The 18,793-nt window shown below is 52.3% G+C and overlaps 1 protein-coding gene across 5 annotated transcripts in view; it reads left to right on the top strand.

The window, feature by feature from the left end:
• The first annotated feature begins 10 nt into the window (after window positions 1-10).
• KIF1C (kinesin family member 1C) overlaps window positions 11-18,793 on the top strand; it is a 30,554-nt gene continuing 11,771 nt past the window's right edge. Inside the window, exons 1-19 of one of the 5 annotated variants that reach the window (XM_064271637.1) lie at window positions 11-127; window positions 659-730; window positions 1,796-1,916; window positions 2,164-2,296; window positions 2,693-2,769; window positions 3,140-3,319; window positions 3,963-4,028; window positions 4,465-4,643; window positions 4,734-4,845; window positions 5,308-5,385; window positions 5,526-5,591; window positions 5,691-5,766; window positions 6,434-6,512; window positions 6,721-6,866; window positions 9,176-9,345; window positions 9,513-9,592; window positions 9,720-9,795; window positions 14,890-14,969; window positions 15,918-16,012. In XM_064271637.1, the coding sequence (XP_064127707.1) occupies window positions 2,191-2,296; window positions 2,693-2,769; window positions 3,140-3,319; window positions 3,963-4,028; window positions 4,465-4,643; window positions 4,734-4,845; window positions 5,308-5,385; window positions 5,526-5,591; window positions 5,691-5,766; window positions 6,434-6,512; window positions 6,721-6,866; window positions 9,176-9,345; window positions 9,513-9,592; window positions 9,720-9,795; window positions 14,890-14,969; window positions 15,918-16,012 (1,666 nt within the window). In that variant the 5' untranslated portion in view covers window positions 11-127; window positions 659-730; window positions 1,796-1,916; window positions 2,164-2,190. Of the gene's footprint in view, window positions 128-658; window positions 731-1,795; window positions 1,917-2,163; window positions 2,301-2,692; window positions 2,770-3,139; window positions 3,320-3,962; window positions 4,029-4,464; window positions 4,644-4,733; window positions 4,846-5,307; window positions 5,386-5,525; window positions 5,592-5,690; window positions 5,767-6,433; window positions 6,513-6,720; window positions 6,867-9,175; window positions 9,346-9,512; window positions 9,593-9,719; window positions 9,796-14,889; window positions 14,970-15,917; window positions 16,013-18,793 lie in introns of those variants that run through there. The other 4 variants (XM_064271638.1, XM_064271640.1, XM_064271639.1 and 1 more) reach the window with 4 other exon arrangements.

The raw sequence follows: 18,793 nt of genomic DNA, 5'->3' as shown, positions 1-18,793 counted from the left end.
GGACCCGGCGAGGGGCAGGGGCAGCCCCGAGCCGGCCCCGGACCTCCCCGGCTGGCGTCCCACGCTGACCGGAAAGTTCGTCCCCTCGCGCCCTGCCGAGCCGCTCCGGGAGCCCCGCCGCGACGAGGTGAGAGCCTGGGGGGAGGGGAGGGAGAGGTGCCCGCCCGCCGAGGAATGTGTCGGGCTGAGGGGTGGGGAGCCGGGGTCCCCGGGCGCCGCGGCCGGCGGGGGCCGGCTGGGCGCGAGAGCCGGGATCATGTGCTATTTGTCCCGCGGAGGCGGAGAGAGGTGCCAGGCCCGGGGCGGCCGTCGGTTGGCTGGACAGCAGGACGGGGTCTTCATGGCCGCCCCGAGAGGCCGGGCCGAGGCCTGCCTGGGAGCGGCCGGGTGGGCAGCGTACAGGTGTCCGGGGCCCCTTTCGGGTCGGCCGGCCCCAGCCCGGCCGCGGGCTCCTCTCCGTGTCCCACTGTGCTTTTACGCTGCACCGACCGACCCCTGACCCTACCCCCGTTCCTTTCCCGCTGTTCACCGGCCTTGCCGCCCTATTCCCTGACCCGTTAGCCTGCAACGGCGCTACCGTTGCTTGTCCCCACCAATGCCCCTTCTCAGGGTCTGGGGGTCAGGGTTGTATTTCCTGAGACAGCCTCTGTGATCTCAGCCGCTGGCTTCCTGTCCTGAGACTGACCAGCCCCTTCGTCCCTCCCATGCCCTGCCCAGGAAGGCTGGTGAGGTGAGAGCCAGCATGACAGGGGGTCTTTTGGGGCTACGGAAGGGGCCGGGGCATCCCTGAACGCGCCTCACAGTCCTCCACCCTTTTGTCCGTGGGCGTGGGCTGCTCAGGCTCTCCTCCCAGGGTGTGGGCACCCGGATCACCCACATTCCTGGGCTCCAGACTGGCACCTTCCCCATGGCAGCGGACGCCATAGCACTAGCCCTAGGCTGGGGCTGGGTCTGCCTGTTTTCTTTCCATTCTCTCCCCTTTCGGGGAGTCCTCCAGGGCCTCCTCTCCCATAAAGTCACAGGTATTCTGGGTCCCCCAGCAGGAGCCCTGGGCGTTGGTAGGGATGGATACAGGATGACCCCACCCTACCCTGCTCATTGTCCTCGATCCTGGGGAGGAAGTGCTGGGGGTTGGGCAAGGGGTTTGGGGCCCACAAGGCAGGCCTTGTGGATCCCAGTCCTGGGCTGTACTTCCAGCCCTCGGACTTTGCCCCTCAGTTCTCCCTCCCTGATGAGTGGAGTGTGTGGGCCCTAAGTGGGAGCTGGTTTCTCCTTCTTCCTTGCGGGTCCTGTGGGGAATTTAGGGCAAGTTCCGTAGTTGGGGTTTTCTCCTCTCATCTGTCTCCTGTACTTCTGATTTGCGCTTTTGCCCCAAAGCTCCCTTTCTGCCTGTTTAACGTCGCTGTTTGGTGTCCTTTGTGTCTCTTCTTCCTTCCCTTTTCCCGTTTTTTCTTTCACAGCATCATCTCAATCTTGTCTTCTTTCTCATGTCCCTCATTTTCTCGGTGTTTGTGGCTTTCTGCCCCTCCTCACCCCCATTCCCACCACCCTCATTGTTTCTGGCCATGTGTCCCTCTCTCTGAATTGCCCCTCTGTCCAGCCTCTCTCTCTCTTCTCTATCTGAATGTTCAGTATGCTTGTGACTGACAAGGAATAAAAATATCATCGTCTCTGCCCTTGGATTCACATTGCATTGGGCCACTTCAGAGGGGCAGCCATTCTTAACCTTTTTTAATGCTACCCCCAGACCTCTGGAGCCACAGGTACCTTCTAACCAGTCTTCCCCCACAACCAGGGCTTCCCCCACAGCCACAGCTGGCGTGGCCAGGCCCCAAAAGTAGGATGGGGCTCCCCCTACGAGGGCCGGTAGCAGCCAGAACTGATACAGCCCCCCTGATCTGCGGCCAGGACGCCAGGTAACTCTGGGGTGAAGGCCCAGGTCCCTGTGAGCTGGGATATGGCTGGGGAGAGAGGCAGGAACATCTTTGGGATTCCCTCAGGAGAATGACATTTGGGAGAAAGGCCAGGGGAATAGGAACTGGGTCCTTGAAAAACTGGGTAGCTGGACAAGGAGGATGGGGAGCCTGGTTCCTGGGAGAGGTTAGGAGGCAATGTCTGGGCTGCCGAGGGGCTCTAACCACCTCTTCCTTCTCTGTCCTCTAGCTGAGGAGGGTGGGAGTATCTGGAGCCATGGCTGGCGCCTCAGTGAAAGTGGCAGTGAGGGTTCGGCCCTTCAATGCCCGTGAGACCAGCCATGATGCCAAGTGTGTGGTCACCATGCAGGGCAACACCACCTGTGAGTGAGTCCCAGGGGTCTGGCTGGGCACGGTGGGGAAGCTTGGGTCCACCACACAGGCCGGTCACACCAGGCCGGACCAAGGGGAGAGCCGTGTTGGGCATAGAGCAGGTGCTAGTTGTAAGGGCGGGGCTGGGGCAGTCTGGCCTTTCTGAGGGGAACTGTTGGCCTGGAGCCCTCCATTGCCCAATCCAGAGAGGCAGCTCAGTGGGGGTGGGCCCTAGAAAGCCAAAATTAGCTTTGGTGACTGGAGGGGGTGGGGTGTATTAAAGGGGAGAGATGAACTAGCACAGAGGTGGGGAGGGGGGTGCCTGGATTCCAGGGTTGTGGGGCATGGGCAGAGGTTGGGAGCACCTGACTTTGGCCTTCCTTTCTTCATTTTCTCCTGCTCCTCAGCCATCATCAATCCTAAACAGAGCAAGGATGCCCCCAAAAGCTTCACCTTTGACTACTCCTACTGGTCACACACCTCGGTGAGGTCTTTGGACTGGAGAAGGAGCTAAACAATGAGGGATAGGGGATTTGTATCCTGGGAAGGGGCATTGCTAGGAAATGGACCTCCAGGGAGGTGGTTGGGAAAGCCAGGATCCCTGGGTGGGGGTGGGTGGTTAGGACCCTTAGATTGTGATTGGGACAAAGATTGGGGAAACAGAAGCCCTTGGGATAGTTAGGTCTGGCAGGGAGTTGGGTAGAATTTTCAGGAATGATTAGGACATGATGATGGAGGGCGGCAGGACCTTTGGGCAGTCATTGATGATGAAGGCAGGACACTTGGGACCTAGAAACTAAGGACACAGTCATCCAGAGCTCTCTGCTGTGGTTCTCTGCCTTCCTTTCACACAGGCCGAGGACCCCCAGTTTGCATCTCAGCAACAGGTGTATCGGGACATTGGAGAAGAGATGCTGCTCCACGCCTTTGAAGGCTACAACGTGTGCATCTTTGCCTACGGGCAGACCGGGGCTGGGAAATCCTACACCATGATGGGGCGGCAGGAACCTGGGCAGCAGGGCATTGTGCCCCAGGTACACACCTCGGACCTGGCAGGGCGTCCAGGGCAGGGCCATCAGCAGCTGCTCTCTGGGAGAGCAAAGACAGGATCTAAGGATTACAGAGCAGAGACCTGGTTGTCTGAGGCTGTTTGTGATAGGGGATGTGATGGAGGACTTGGCTATAACCTGGACAGCCAGGGCACTTTGGGGAGGGGGTCTTCTCCCACCCCTCCCAAGACAGCGAGATTCTGTGAGAAGAGCCAAGGCGTTGAAGCCAGAGTCTTGGACTTGAACCCTGGCTCTACCACTTACTACTGTTTGACCTTGCCGTGTAATTGTTCGTGGGCTTAGTTCCCCTAGAGGCTTGTATTCTGTAGGCAAGGTGTTGACTGTAGAGAAAGCCAATCTTGAGTAGCTCAAGTTTACCATAATTGTCTCTGGTTGTGCAGCATATAGGTTTGCATTCTGGTTTACTGAATGCTATCTTGTGACCGGGGCAAGTGTGAAACCTCTCCGAGGTTCAGCCTTCCCATCTGTAAAATGACAGTGACCCCTCCTTCAGAGGTTTGGGGTAAGGGTTAAACACAGTCCCATGGGACAGGGCTTGGCCCGGTACTGGGCACTGTAGGTGTGCCATAAATAGGAGCTACAGTGGTGTGTCTCTGTGCTCTCCCAGCTCTGTGAGGACCTCTTTTCCCGCATTAGTGAGAACCAGAGTGCTCAGCTATCCTATTCTGTGGAGGTAAGCCCAGGTTTTGGTGGGGGTGGGAGTGGGGATGGGAAGGGTGGGAGTGGGGATGGGAAGGGTGGGCTTTTCCTGGGCAGGAAGGTAGGAGAACTGAGTAAGACCGAGGATAGTCTCTGGAGTCAGACAGCCTGGGATCCAGTCCTGGCCCTGCCAGTTACTGACTGTGGCTTTGGGCAAGTGATTTAATCTCTTAGTGCCTGAATGTGTTTTATTTGTAAAATGGAGATAATGACTGGATCCACCTCCTAGGGTTGTTCGTTCGGAGAATCAAATGAGCTAGCCAATGCAAGATGCTTAGTACTGTGCCTGGTGCATAGTAAGTGCTCAGTATGTGTTAGCTACAATTACCTGTATCGTGTCCGATGGAGATCAGAGTCAGTGTCATTGTCAGGGTTGTTGCAGCTTTGCTACTTACTTGCTTCTCTCTCAGGTGAGCTATATGGAGATTTATTGTGAACGGGTACGAGACCTCTTGAACCCCAAGAGTCGGGGCTCTCTGCGGGTCCGGGAGCACCCCATCCTGGGCCCCTATGTGCAGGACCTCTCTAAATTGGCTGTGACCTCCTATGCAGACATTGCAGACCTCATGGACTGTGGCAATAAGGCGCGGTGAGGCAGGGTGACAGAGTGGAGGGAAAGGGGGCCAGGGCTGGGAGAAGGGGAGGTAGGACCCCACTGACCCATCCTTCTCCTCCCCAGGACTGTGGCTGCCACCAACATGAACGAGACCAGCAGCCGTTCCCATGCTGTCTTCACCATTGTTTTCACGCAGCGCTGCCATGACCAGCTCACTGGGCTGGACTCAGAGAAGGTGAGAGCCCACTTCCCATCTCCCACCGCCACCTGGCAACAGGGATGATGATGTGATGGGAAGGCCTGGATGCCTCCCTCCCTGCTCATGCTGGGTCGGCTGCCTCCTCTGGGCTTCTACAGCTCCCTGTCCTTCCCCCACCAGACCTGTGTGCAGCAATCTTGTTTGCTGGTTTCTTCTTCTTATTAAACTTCTCAGGGCAGGGCTTGGATCCCACCGTGTCTCTTTTCCAGACGTTTAACAGGCATATAAACATTTGTAAATGAATAAGTCAACAGAGGGATGAGTATCCAGCTTCTCACTCTTGCGTTGTGTATCCTTTCATCCTGCCCCTTTCCCTCACCCCCTTTTGACTTTTCTCCCTTGCCAGTTACCCACATTCCTGCTGGATATTCCCCTGATTTCCCTGCCCCATCCCCTGCCAAGCCCAGTCACCTCCTGCCTCTTTCCTCTGACCCCCAGGTTAGTAAGATCAGTTTGGTGGACCTTGCTGGGAGCGAGCGGGCTGACTCCTCGGGGGCCCGGGGCATGCGCCTGAAGGTGAGGGGGCCTAGTGCAGAAGCGCTGGGGCTGTGCACGAGGTCTTCCATGACCTGGGACTGGATGAGAGAGGAGGCTGGAGAAGTGGACTCAGCTAGGAGAGGAGGGTCTCATTCTTTACGTTCCTCATTCCTTTCCAGGAAGGCGCCAACATCAATAAGTCCCTGACAACTCTAGGGAAGGTGATCTCGGCCCTTGCAGATATGGTAAGGCCTGGGGGTTGGGGAGAGAAGGGGCTCTGGGGAAGGGGGCAAGGGGGCAAGGGGGGTGGCCCACCCTGACCCCCCTCCCCCTTCCATCCCCAGCAATCAAAGAAGCGGAAGTCGGATTTTATCCCTTACAGGGACTCTGTGCTCACTTGGCTGCTCAAGGAGAATTTGGGTGAGGACCCCCTCCTCTCTCTCTGCTGACCTGCTGCCATCCCACGAACTCCTTTTTGTTTATCTGAAAAATCCCTTTGCCACCCTAGAATCCCAGATTCCTCAGTTGTCCCCCTGACCGCTGCTCCAGGGAACATCCATCAAAGACTTCCCGAAGCTGAGATCAAGGCCATGCCCCCTCTGCCCAGCCAAGGGCCTTGTGGCTGCCTGTGACTCCCTGACCCACACCCACTGCTGACTTCACCTCCCCCACTGCTCTGTGAATCCCCACCCTTCTCTTATGTGTCCCTGACCCCATTCCCCTCCCTGTGACCCCCAGATTTCATGGTTAGCTCTACAGCTCTTAGCTTCATCCGATCTCAGACAGGGATCTTGTCAGACCCCTACCTGGGCACTAAGACTCACTTGACCCCGTGATCCAGTCTAACTTTTTATAGGAACTAGTGATCCGGCCTCAGACTGGGATCTTGTCAGACCCCTGCCTGGGCACTGAGGCTCACTTGCCCCGTGATCCAGTCTAACTTTTCTTAGGAACTAGTGATCTGACCTCAGACTGGGATCTTGTCAGACCCCTCCCTGGGCACTGAGGCTCACTTGACCCCATGATCCGGTCTGACTTTTCTTAGGAACTAACGGTGCTAAAGCCTTTCTCTCCTCTCCCTTAATAGGTGGGAACTCCCGGACAGCAATGATTGCAGCCCTGAGCCCCGCTGACATCAACTACGAGGAGACCCTTAGCACCCTCAGGTAGGGCTTCAGACTCTGGCTGGGGTGGGCAGTGTATGAAAAGCACTGGGAACTTAGAGGCCAGCTACCCTGGGCCCTGCATATGAGATGGGGTGGAGCCCACCCTGCCCCAATATCTCGAGACCTGGGAGGGAGAGAGGGAAATAGGTCACAGACCAAGGGTTCCCCTGTGGGCCTCACCCACCTTGCTCCTCCCTTCTCACCCCAGGTATGCCGACCGCACAAAGCAGATTCGCTGCAATGCCATCATCAACGAGGACCCGAATGCCCGGCTGATCCGAGAGCTGCAGGAAGAGGTGGCCCGGCTGCGGGAACTGCTGATGGCTCAGGGGCTCTCAGCTTCCGCCCTGGGAGGTAGGGGTTCCAGGAGAGGGGCAGCTCACCAGTATCCCGCCTCACTTGCCTTTGCCCAGTCCTGGGGCCAGGGAGGGGTCACTCATTATGCAGCCCTTTACATGGCAGTGATGTGGATGACATGGACGGGACTTCTCACATCTTTAGATGTTACAAAGCTGGGAGAGACTGATTGTCCGTGGAGAGTCAAGATTCAGAGGGACCTTGAAAGACTGCTGAAATTAATAAAATGACAGAAGCAGAAATCAACGTCAAGTTTTTCATTTATGGTTCAAAAAAAAAAAAATCATAAAGAATAGGCTGGTGGGGGCAACTGTCTTGGCAGAAGTTCTTGTAGAAACATTAGGGTTTTAGTTGATCATAAATCTGTTGTTGTCGATTCTGACTTGTAGCGACCCTATAGGACAAAGTAGAGCTGCCCCATAGGGTTTCCAAGGAGCGGCTGACGGATTTGATCTGCTGATGTTTTGGTTAGCAGCCCATCTCTTAACCACTGCACCACCAGGGCTCCTTGGTTGATCGTAAGCGTAACAAAAGTCAACAATAAAATAGTGTTAAAACGTAATGCTTAGTCTCACTAGTACAAAGCAGCTTCCATATAAGAAGATGTATAAGCAGTCTTGGCCAGGTCCAGTATGCTCTTCATTCAGTCTTGGGGTCTATCCTGTTGAGAGCAGTCAAGGTGCTGAGGGGCATGGAATCATGTGGGCAACAGGACAGGGAATAAGGGTGTTAATTCTTCACAAGACAAGGATAAGATAGACATGATGTCTGGCTTCCAACATTTGAAGGGTTGTCATGCAGAGAAAAAACCAGTATAGTGTCTTTCATTCCTTGGGGCTGAAGTAGAAACACGAGGCAGATTTCAACTCAGTGAAAGGAACTGGTTTGCTCAAAAATGAGCTCTCCATCCCTGGAGGGGTGCAAACAGAGACTGGATGCCCATTTGTGCATCAGGATTGTATCCTTTCACCATACTTACTCAGTCTGTATGCTGAGCAAATAATCTGAGAAGCTGGACTGTGTAAAGAATAATGTGGGATCAGGATTGGAGGAAAACTCACTAACAACCTGTGATATGCAGATGACATAATCTTGCTTGCTGAAAATAAAGAGAACTTGAAGCACTTACTGATGAAGATCAAAGACCATATAATCTCCAGTATGGATTGCACCTCAACATAAAGAGAAAAAAAATCCTCACAAGTGGACCAATAAGTGGAGAAAGGATTGAAGTTGTTAAGGATTTCATTTACCTGGATCTACAGTCAAAGCCCATGAAAGCAGCAGCCAAGAAATCAAATGATGTATTGCACTGGGCAAATCTGCTGCAAAAGACTTCTTTAAAATGTTAGAAAGCAAAGATGTCACTTTTTGTGTCTGACCCAAGCCATGGTGTTTTTAATCACCTCATCTATGTGTAAAAGCTGGACAATGAATAAGGAAGATGGAAAAATTGATGCATTTGAATTACAGTGTTGGTGAAGAATATTGATTATACCATGGACTACCGGAAGAATGAACAAATCTGTCTTGGTCTCCTACAACATGTGTCTTTCTGTGATTGACTTATTTCATTCAGCGTAGTGTCCTCCGGATGCATCCATGTTATGAGATGCTTTACAGATTGAACAAATCTGTCTTGGAAGACATACAGCCACAGTGCTCCTTAGAAGCGAGGATATTGAGACTTGTCTCACATACTTTGGACATGTTATCAGGAGGGACCAGTTCCTGGAGAAGGGCAGCATGCTGGTAAAGTAGAGAGTCAGCAAAAAAGAAGACCCTTGATGAGATGGATTGACACAGTAGCTGCAACAATGGGCTCAAACATACCAACGATTGTCAGGCCGGTGTAGGACTGGGCAGTGTTTTGTTCTGTTGTACATAGAGTCGCTGTGAGTCGGAACTGATTTGACGGCACCTAACAACAACAACAGCAACGGCCGTAGGAGAAAGGAGCCCCTGTGACGCAATGGTTAAGCACTCGGCTGCTAACCGAATGGTCAGTGGTTTGAACCCAACAGCTGTTCTGTGGGAGAAAAGACCTGGTGGTCTGCTCCTGTGAAGATTACAGCCTAGGAAACCCTATGGAGCAGTTCTACTTTATCCTGTAGGGTTGCCATGAGTCTATCAACTTGATGGTGCCCAACAACAGTGGGATGAGTTCCCACTTGGTGTGAGGTTGACCAGATGTCTTCTGAGGCCCTGCACATACTTGGCCTCTGTGAAGCGCCTGGCCCTCACTGTGTCTCTCATCAGCTTTCTGTTTCCTTAGTCTTGCTCTTTTACCTCTCTCTCCCTCCCAGGCCTGAAGGTGGAAGAAGGAAGTCCTGGAGGTGTTCTGCCAGCCGTATTGACTCCCCCTGCCCCAGCTTCACCCTCCTCTCCCCCTGCACACAATGGGGAGCTGGAGCCATCGTTCTCCCCCAATGCTGAGCCCCAGATTGGGCCTGAGGAGGCCATGGAGCGGCTCCAGGTAGGAAGCTGGAGTTGGCAAGGCCGTGTGGATCTGGGGGCTCCTGAAAGTTTATTTCTTCAAAGCCAGGGATTGCAGAGAAAGAAGGAATCTCAGGAGTAATGTGGCCCCTTTGGTAGATACGTGTCCCAGACTGTCCTGATTCCTGCCCGTCCTTGTGCCCCCAGGAGACAGAGAAGATTATAGCTGAGCTGAATGAGACCTGGGAGGAGAAGCTACGCAAGACGGAAGCCCTGAGGATGGAGAGGTGTGAGGGGTTGGGGCCAACAGCTGAGGCCTAGGAGTGGGGTGGGAAGGGAAAGTCGAGCTCCCTTGAGGGAAGGAGGCTGGGGGTCATGATGCTAGACCAACATTTGCCTCTCCTTCTCCCACAGAGAAGCCTTGCTGGCTGAGATGGGGGTGGCCATGCGGGAGGATGGGGGAACCGTAGGTGTCTTCTCTCCAAAAAAGGTGAGTGAGGGGTTGCGTGAGGTAGGAGCTCTCTGGATCCTTTTAGAGGGTTGAGGAGGTGGCAGGGTGGTGGGCTCTAACCCTGGTCTCTCTGCCCCGAGGTCTCTGAATTGTCTATCATCTCTGTTCCCTTCTCTACTGCCTCCTCTCTGTATTGTCCAACCACCCCTGCCTGCCAGCTCCTTGCATGTGCGTCAGCCAGAAAGTGAGCGCAAGTGAAATGCCTGGGGCCAGGGACTCTACAAGGATGGCAGGGTCCCTCCCCTTAGGGGGATTTCAAGAGCTGCTTAGAATAGTTTTTACAAACATCACCTTACACGTGTATGTATGTTAATTCGTGTATAGAATTGATTTCTGGAAGGGTTCGTAAGAAACTGGTTATAGTGGTTATTTTTGGAGAGGAGAACCAGTTAAGCAGTTGACATTGAGTGGATTCCAACTCATGGTGACCCCATGTGTGTCAGAGTACAACTGTGCTCCATAGGGTTTTCAGTGGCTCATTTATTAGAAGTATATTGCCAAGTCTTTCTTCCAAGGTGCCTCTGGGTAGACTTGAACCTCCAGTCTTTGGGTTAGCAGTTGAGCATGTTAACTGTTTGCACCACCCCAGGATGGGGAAGAGACTTACCGTATAGTCTTTTGTCTCATTGGGACTTTGTACCTTGCGCATGTATTACCTACTTAAAAAAGAAAGCTAAAGACAATTTTTTTTGAAGGATAACTTGGGAAGATAAGACTTATAAAGGCAATAGAGGAGGAGCAGGCACCAAACTGTAGGATGGTGATTTTAAACGCAGCGAGGGGTTTAAACATGGAAGCGGAAGTGTGGCCTACAGGTATTTGGAGAGGAGTTTCCTGGAGAAGGTGGCTTGGAAAGTGGAGCCTGAAAGATGAATTGGATTTGCGGGGGTCGTGAGGAGCAGGGAGATCCCCGACTAAGCAAACATGGGGTACATAGGCAGTCCTCGGAGCTGGGCGGGGCACGCCAGCCTGCCATGTAGCATGTGTTCAGTAAACCTTGGCTGAGAGGAAGGAAGGAAGCAGGACAGGCGTGACCAGGCTCAATTAAAACTATTGAACCACCAGCATGGCCCAGGGCCTGACCAACCAAAATGGACGCAGGCTTAGACAGCTGGCACAGCTGTAGCGGTGCATCCGGATGGATGGATGGTGTGGAAGCCACGTGAGCAGAGCAGGAGCTTCCAGCCCCACAAGAGAACCAGCCAAGCCTGTCTGGTCCATGGTACAGAGCAGAGCAGGATCAGGCCCTCAGTCAGATCCACCGTGCTCTGGCGCAGACGACATCACTGGGGGCTGCCTGGCAGAGCTGCCTGGCTCTGTATTTTGTCAGGTCAGGTCCGCCTGGTCAACTGAGCAAGCAGGGATCATTGAACAGGGATCTGAAAAGAGGAGAGGGGAGCTCACTTTACGATGGCAGAGGTGCAGCAAGAAAGCTGTGGGTGGATGGTTGAGAGTAGCAGGCTTGGTGTGAGGGGCCTGGCCTAAAGCTGGGTTGCAGGGCTTTGGGGTTCTTCTGAGGGAGCCAGACCTTCCTGGCCCCAGCCAGATCTAGGGGAGAAAGAGGGGCTACCAATGACTGTCAGCGTGACTTCAAGCCCCTGGGGTGCCTGGCACCTGAAGCGTTTCCACCATGCTTGGAGGGTTGGAGAAAAGGCAGAAGAGGGTGGGAAAACCGGTGGCGTGGGAGCATCTTCCGGGAGGACTTGGTCTGCACAAGAGGTGCCACCTGCTAAAGCCCAGAGACCAAAGGGAGGGAGTTGCTGTTTTATTTTTAATAATTCTTTTTGAAAACATAACGCACACCAGAGAGAACATTCAAATAGTGCTAAAAGGTGTGTACTGTGCAAAGTAAGCCTCCTTCCTTCCCACCCCCAGGCTTCCTTCCCAGAGGTGGCCTCTGTTCTCAGAGGTTGCTGTGTTCTAGGGAGAGTCTTGTCGTGTACAGGCACGTGTTACGTGTAATTATACAGCGGAACCTGAGAAAGCTGGAACCTGTGTAATACAGGCAGAAACCTGTCAGAGAAGGGAAACTCAAATGTTTCCTACTAAAACGAGTGGTAGAAAAGTGTTAAGACTGTACCCTGTCAAAGGCGGAAAACAAGGTGGTCCCGTCGAGTTCTGGCTCTCGCAGGTTTCACTGTGTAGGTACACACAGACAGACAGACACACACACACACAGACATCCTTCCTTTTTGGTAGCGATTGTATAGCCTACATTTCCTTTTTTCATGTAACAATGTATCGGGGTTCCGTGCACATAGGCATGTAGAACAGGTGTCCATTCTTTTTGACAGTGGCAGGGTATTCCGCTGTATGGACGTAGGGATAATTTGATCAGCTTCCTACTGATGAACGTTTAGGTTGTTTCCAACTTGCTACTGTAAACAGTGCTACAATGGATGGCGTCATAAATGAGCCTAGTCCGTCCGACAGATTCTTGGAAGTGGAGACTTTGGGTCAAATGGTAGCCATTTAAATGGTTACAACCATGCCGGTTTGTACTCCCAAGAGCAGCATACGGCCTTCCCTCACCCTCATCAACATTCTAGGTTATCAGACTCTTTGATCTTTGCAGTCTGGTTGGTGAAAAAGGTGTCCTAGAATAGTTTAATCTTATATTTTTGTCAAGGTGGTGAGGATGAACATAGTTCTAATAGTTTAAAAGGCGTTTTAGAAGGAAGAAGTGTTACACTTATACAGGAACCAGGTTTGGTGGGGGTGGCTCCAATCCAGGAATTGCTGGATAGGGAATTGAGTCCTAGGGAAAAGCTACAATTTGTCTTGAAGAGAGCAAAGACCCTTAGGGAAAGACCCTTCTTGCTGAGATCCCTCCACCAGGCCTAAAAAAAAAAAAGGACTTCTTAAATCAGATTTTCAAACCTGGCTCGGGAGCTTCCTTTCAGAGGCCAAGGGCGAGGCAGGAGCAGACTCTGGGTCCCTCCCCCAGCCTCAGCCTGAGCGGCTCTCTTCTTATCTGCTTTACAGACTGGTCTTCTAGGTAAGGTTTCATGGGAACAAAGGGTCTTGGGACCGAGCAGAGATTGAAAAGCATTGCCCTAAATCATGTCCTATCTCCCCAGGGGTAGATCCCTTTCAGCTCCGGTGCCCATCCGTGCTGCTTTCCCCAAGCAGGCCTGACACCAAAGTATGGGGAGGAGGCCTGACGGGATGCCGGGGTGGGGGCAGACATATGGATGTTCATTACATCCTGAGGCTCACTGCCCAGGGCAGGGGACCAAAGAAACACTGGGCCCAACTGCTGGCTCTTCTTCCTCTGCACGCTGGGCTGTCCGCCCCCATGCTGCGCCCATACTTTCTTCCACGCGGCTCGCTCTTCTGCACGTCCACGTTCTCCTTATCCCCAGTGACCAGCTCTGGTGCTGTGTTTTCCACACAGTTCTCCTGGTCCCCCCGAGCGCTCATACTTCTTCACCTTGTCCACCTTTGCATGGGAACGCCTCCCAGAAGAGGTGACACTTAGCTCTCCAGAGCAAGTGAATGAGTGAGCAAATGAACTATGTGAGGGAGTGGAAAGATCAGAAACACTTTTATGAAGCAACAGCTTCTCACTTGTTGCAGCATTTCCGCGCCAACTCTTACCTCCTCAGGTTGACTCTGGTTTTCTTACTGACGGCACAGCAGCACCTGGATTTGACTCGTCTCTGGGTCCAGCCCAGCAGCTCACTCGCATGTAGAAAAAAAAAAAAAAGCGCGCAGTAAATCCTTGTAGATTGGAGGCAGGGGGTCTTGTGTTCGGTTGGAAGATTTAGGAAAGCTTCGTGGAGGAAGCGGGATTTGAGACAGACTGTGAAGGGCGCGAAGGAAATGAATGATTTTGACAGGTGGGGGTGGGGGTGGGGGTGGAGCCAGGAGGGGGGCTGTTCAGGGCAGAGATCTATGTCGGGGATACAGGAGGTCTGCCTCTGACGTGAGCGCTCGCAGTCCGCTGGGTGGGAGGATGAGGAGGAGAGAGAGGCTGGGAAAGGCGTTGGCCCCGACGTGGAGGTTCTGGGAGGCCAGGATACAAAGCAGGGCTCAAGTCAGGTGCGCATGGGTGCCAGTGGGAGAAACCTGAGCCAAGAATCAATGAAATGGCTGTGATGTGGTGTGAGCAGGAAGCTGGGAGACTGGAGATGGCAGGAAGTCAGGCATCACCTAAGGCTGGGTGGTGCAGAGAAGGCGGACAGATGGGGCCGAGGGAACAGATGTGACAGTCAGTGCCTGAGCGGGCTGTAGCAGGAAGAAGGCTTGTGTGCTGCTCTGAGTAACATGCTGTGGAGAGCGGGGATATCAGGAGAAGCAGAGAAGTCAGGAAAGGATAGTTTTGGGGACAGAAATGAGCTGAGTCTTCAGTGTGGAGCAGTATGGTGATCGGCCAGGTGTGAGGGAGGGTTTGGGTAGGGTGGACTTGGCAGGGACAGCACCAGGCAGCTGCTGCAGTGACCTGGGCACAGGTGAAGCAGGCCTGGGGAAGGCAGTAGCTGTGGGGAGTGGGGGGAGTCTAGTGTGAGACGGGTTTCTTTGATTCTAAATTGAAGTGACACTTATTTTTAAATAATAGAAGTCATACACACACCTAGGAAATTCAAGTTTGGTGAAAGGTGAAAAATACCAGTCCCCTGCCTTACTCTCCAGAACATGCAGGATATATTTTGGAGGGAAGAAATGATGGAGCCTGGGGGACAGAGGGAGAGAAGAGGAATCCTTAGTGGATTCCAGGGTTTCCAGTCAGGGGGGCTGGTGGGTCGGGGCGCTTTTCCCAGGAGTGGCCTGGGGAAAGGTTGCTAACTTGGGAGCGGGTGTTTTTAGTAGGCCACGTTGTGTATGAGGAGAGCGCGGGTCAGGCCAAGGTGATTAGTTGATAGAATGGGTGTAAGTAAGAGGTTAGAACCAAAGCTGTCCCTCAGGGCAGAGGTGATAATGAGGGCGGGAAATGAGCGAGGGGAAGGGAGAGCGGCCAGCAATGTTAGAACCAGGAGGGCTGTCTCCTGAATCTCCTTCCCTCCCTTCTGCTTGGTGGCACCCCCTGGCTGACTTGTGATCCTTCCCCTGATGACCTGTCTCCCCTCTCAGACTCCCCACCTGGTGAACCTAAATGAAGACCCCCTGATGTCGGAATGTCTGCTCTACCACATCAAAGATGGCGTCACCAGGTAGTGTTTGCTCAGTGGCCTGTGGGGTGGCCTCTCCCTTTGGGGTTTGGTTACAGAGGGACAGCCACAATGGTGACTCCCTTTTCTGTGCCCTCACTGGAGAGCCACAGACCTCTGGAAAGCTGCCCCACAGTCTTGCCTGCTCTCTGGGCTTCCTGGGAGGTTGCTGAGCCTGCCCACCTGCCCAGTGGCTGTCCAGCCTCCACCCACTCATTTGGTTAGAGTGAGATGGCTCCTGGGATCAAATCAATCCAGTAATTGCGAGGAGAGCCTCTGACTTACTGGGGCAGAAGAATTGGTGGGGAACTTTTTAGACCACTTCATTCCTAGCTTCTGCCACTGTTGCCTTGGCATCCCTTGGTGGGACTCTCTCAACGGACAGAGAAGGGAAACATGGCCCCGGCCCCATGTTGATGAAGGGCAGTGCCCACGTGACAGCTAAGGGCAGGTGGCTTCACTGGCTGATGCTAACGAATCCCTGGGTCTCAATGCCTCTGAGGTCACCTCCTGAAGTTAAGGAGTGAGGGCCTTTTCTCTCCCACCACAGGTGTTTGGCTGTCCTTGGTGATCATTGCAGGTAGAGAGTGAGTGCTCTGGGTGGTTAGCCCTCAGGATGGTTGGAAGGCCACCTGCCTAGAGCACCCATCCCACTCCAGGTTCCCTTCCGTGAGTAACCTGGAATCTCCAAACAGTCCCCTTTTGTTGTATAACATGATGACTTAGGAACTCGGGTTTTGGAGTCAGGCAGACCTGGGCTCACATCCCAGCTTCATCACTGCTCAGCTGTGAGGCTTCAGGCAAGTTATTTCACCTTTTAGAGCCTCCGTTTCCTTATCTGTGAGGTAGGAGTAGTGATGCTTGGCTCACTGAGTTGGATGAACTCATGTTCATGAAGGGCTTGGCAAATGCTTGACATACACTCAGAAAATGTTGGTGTTGCTTCCCCAGGGTTGGCCAGGTGGACGTGGACATCAAGTTGACTGGGCAGTTCATTCGGGAGCAACACTGCCTATTCCGGAGCATCCCTCAGGTGGATGGAGAAGGTAATGGCTGAGGGGGTGAGAGTGGAGTGGCCAGACGCCCCATGTTCCACCTCACAACACTGAACACAGAGGCCTGGGCCGGGCACTGTGGGGTGCGGTCATGTAAAGAGGTGATGTGTCCTTGCCCTTGAGAAGGGCTTCTAGCTGATCGGTAAGCAGTAGGGGGATACCAAGGGCCCAGCTATCTGAGCCCACCCTGAGGGTGCAGACAACTGGGGTGGTCAGAGAGTGGTGAGGGTCCCTGAGGCAAAAGCAGAACAATATGGTGCACCAGCAGTTTGGTGAAGAGGAAATTCCCACTTTCCTCCTTGATTTCTTTAGCCTAGAATAGTATCCTGGTCATTTTTTTATGAAAACCTGTATTTCTTTCAGTGGAATATCTGAATTTATCTCTATGGAGAACGTGCTTCTATCCAGCTATGGTGGCAAAGGTTTTGGTCCACGTATCCCTCTGGTTCCAAAACTTTCAGAGACTTTTAGCCCTTATATGGCCAGAGCACAAAAGCTGTTAGGAACCCTAAGTCCTCAGAGTAAAAGCGGAAATAACGCCTGGTGACCTACTTCCAAATAATCAGCCATTGAAAACGCTGTGGAGACAAATGTTCACAGATGGGAGTTTATTAGTGGTTACCAGGGGTGGGAGGGAGGGGGAAAGAAAGGGGGGTAGCTACTGCTTAAGGAGTACTGAGTTTTAGTGTATAGTGAAGGAAAAATGGCATTGATTAAGAGTAGGGTTGCGTGGCTGATTAATGTAATTGCTGTCAATAAGTTGTACACCTGTAAAAAGCTGTGTGATAGATACACTTACAACAATGACAAAAAAAAAAAAAAAGTAGCTGCTGAGACTGCTTATGTATAACCAAACATCTCCTGGGATTTGGTTCCTTGGTTTGGCGGTTTAGGGTCATAGTTTCATGGATAACCCAGTTAATTGGCCTAATACCATGTTTAGTGCTTCTGTTGTATACCTCCTAGTTTGTTCTGTAGTGCCTGGGGTCTTAAAAGCCAGCAAGTGGCCATCCAAGGCACAACAGTTGGCCTCTATTCACCTGGAGCAACAGACGATGAAGGAGAGTCAGGAATAAGAGGAGGAGATGGAATGTGTGGCTAATTGCCTCCATGAACAACTGCCTCTTCTGCCATGAAACCAGAAGAAATAGATGGTGCCTGGTTACCATTACTGAACGTTTTGATCAAAGATTCTATAGAAGAATCCCGATCAAGAGGGGGAAAATGTAGAACAGAATTTCAAATTCTCATGAAATCTAGAACTTCTGGAGTCATGGAGGCTGGATGTAACCCTGAAACTAGTGCCCTGAAATAATCTATAAACCTTAAAGATTAAACCAAAAAATTCCCCCAAAGTCTTCATAAAACCAGACAATAGTTTAGCTTGACTAGTAAAGAATATCTGCCTTGAACTATCTATATGGGACCAAATTGACAACAGCAGCTTGAAAGATTAGTTATGAACCTGAGGGGCAGTGAGTTTATGTTAAAACAGGGGGAATAACTTGCAAAAGGAGGGCGAGAATGGTTGCACAACTTGAAGAATGTAATTAACATCACTGAATTGTACATGTAGAAACTTGAATTGGTGTTTTTCTGTGTATATTCTCAACAACAACAAAATAAATGATCAAAACAAAACAAAACCAAAAATCTCTGTGAAGCACAGTTCTACTCCAACACACACGGGGTCACCATGAGTTGGAGTCGACTCACTGGCAGCTGGTTTAGGATCAAGGTAGTGGCCCGTCTGACCTGTCAAGACAATACTCACGTGGCTCAGGCATATTTCGGGGTGATCATTTTATTCTGGGCCAGTCATTTAAAAAAAAGAATGATTTGTTGAGTCCACTTAGGCCCAGATGAAGTTGAGGTCTCTGTAAATGAGCTGGGAAGGGAGGCCAGGGAGGCAAGACACCTTACACACCAAGCTCTCCATCCGACAGACCCTGTGTGTTGTGCCTCCGAAATCTGGAAGCGCCTAAGCTAACATCTTGAGAGGAAAGGGAGATGGGCATGCATGGTCAGGAAAAATACTATTGGGTGCCTTACAGCTCAGGTTTAACATAATGCCTGTTGGGTTTCAGTTTGATTCAGGGTCCGCAGATAAACATAGTTATTCTGGCCTGGTTCAAGTCCCTGGTGGCAACACCGTTTTGGCATTGTGGGCTGAAAGCTATTGAATCAGTTTCGCCCAGTGAGTTATTGCGGAGTTTCTGGTGGACAGTTACCTGGAGCCCTGTGCTCGGGGAGATATCAGAGCCCTCCAAGGCCCCTGGAGCAAGCCGACCCCCAAGGGGCCCATAGGGTTTGGAGAGATGAGACAGACACGTGCGAAACTGTTATATCACAGTAAAAGCAGCTGGCGATTCTGTCCTCACAGGTGGGGGCCGTAAAGATTGAGTCAGCTTGGGGCCTCTGTTCTTGTGGAGTCCCTGGGTGGTGCAAACAACCTGCTTGGCTGCTGACCAAATGAGGATCGAATCCATCCAGAGGCAGCTCGGAAGGAAGGCCTGGCAACCTACTTAGGAGAAATCAGCCATTGACAACTCTGTGGAGCACAGTTCTACTCCAACGCACATGAGGTCACCATGAGTCGGAGCTGACTCCATGGCGACGGTTAATTTTTTGGTTCTTAAGGCAGATTTAAGACTTTACCAAAGATAGGCCAGAGGCAGGGCAACAGCATGGGCAGGGGTCTAGAAGTAGAAGAATGGTTATTACTAAGCCTTTACTTTGTGCCTTCACATTTTCCACATAGCTCACAGACAA

The sequence above is a fragment of the Loxodonta africana genome, chromosome 18, assembly GCF_030014295.1.
Source record: "Loxodonta africana isolate mLoxAfr1 chromosome 18, mLoxAfr1.hap2, whole genome shotgun sequence".
In the NCBI taxonomy this organism is placed as follows: Eukaryota; Metazoa; Chordata; class Mammalia; order Proboscidea; family Elephantidae; genus Loxodonta; species Loxodonta africana.
The sequence above is the reverse complement of the archived record's forward strand: the minus strand, read 5'-3'. Positions and strand labels throughout refer to the sequence as shown.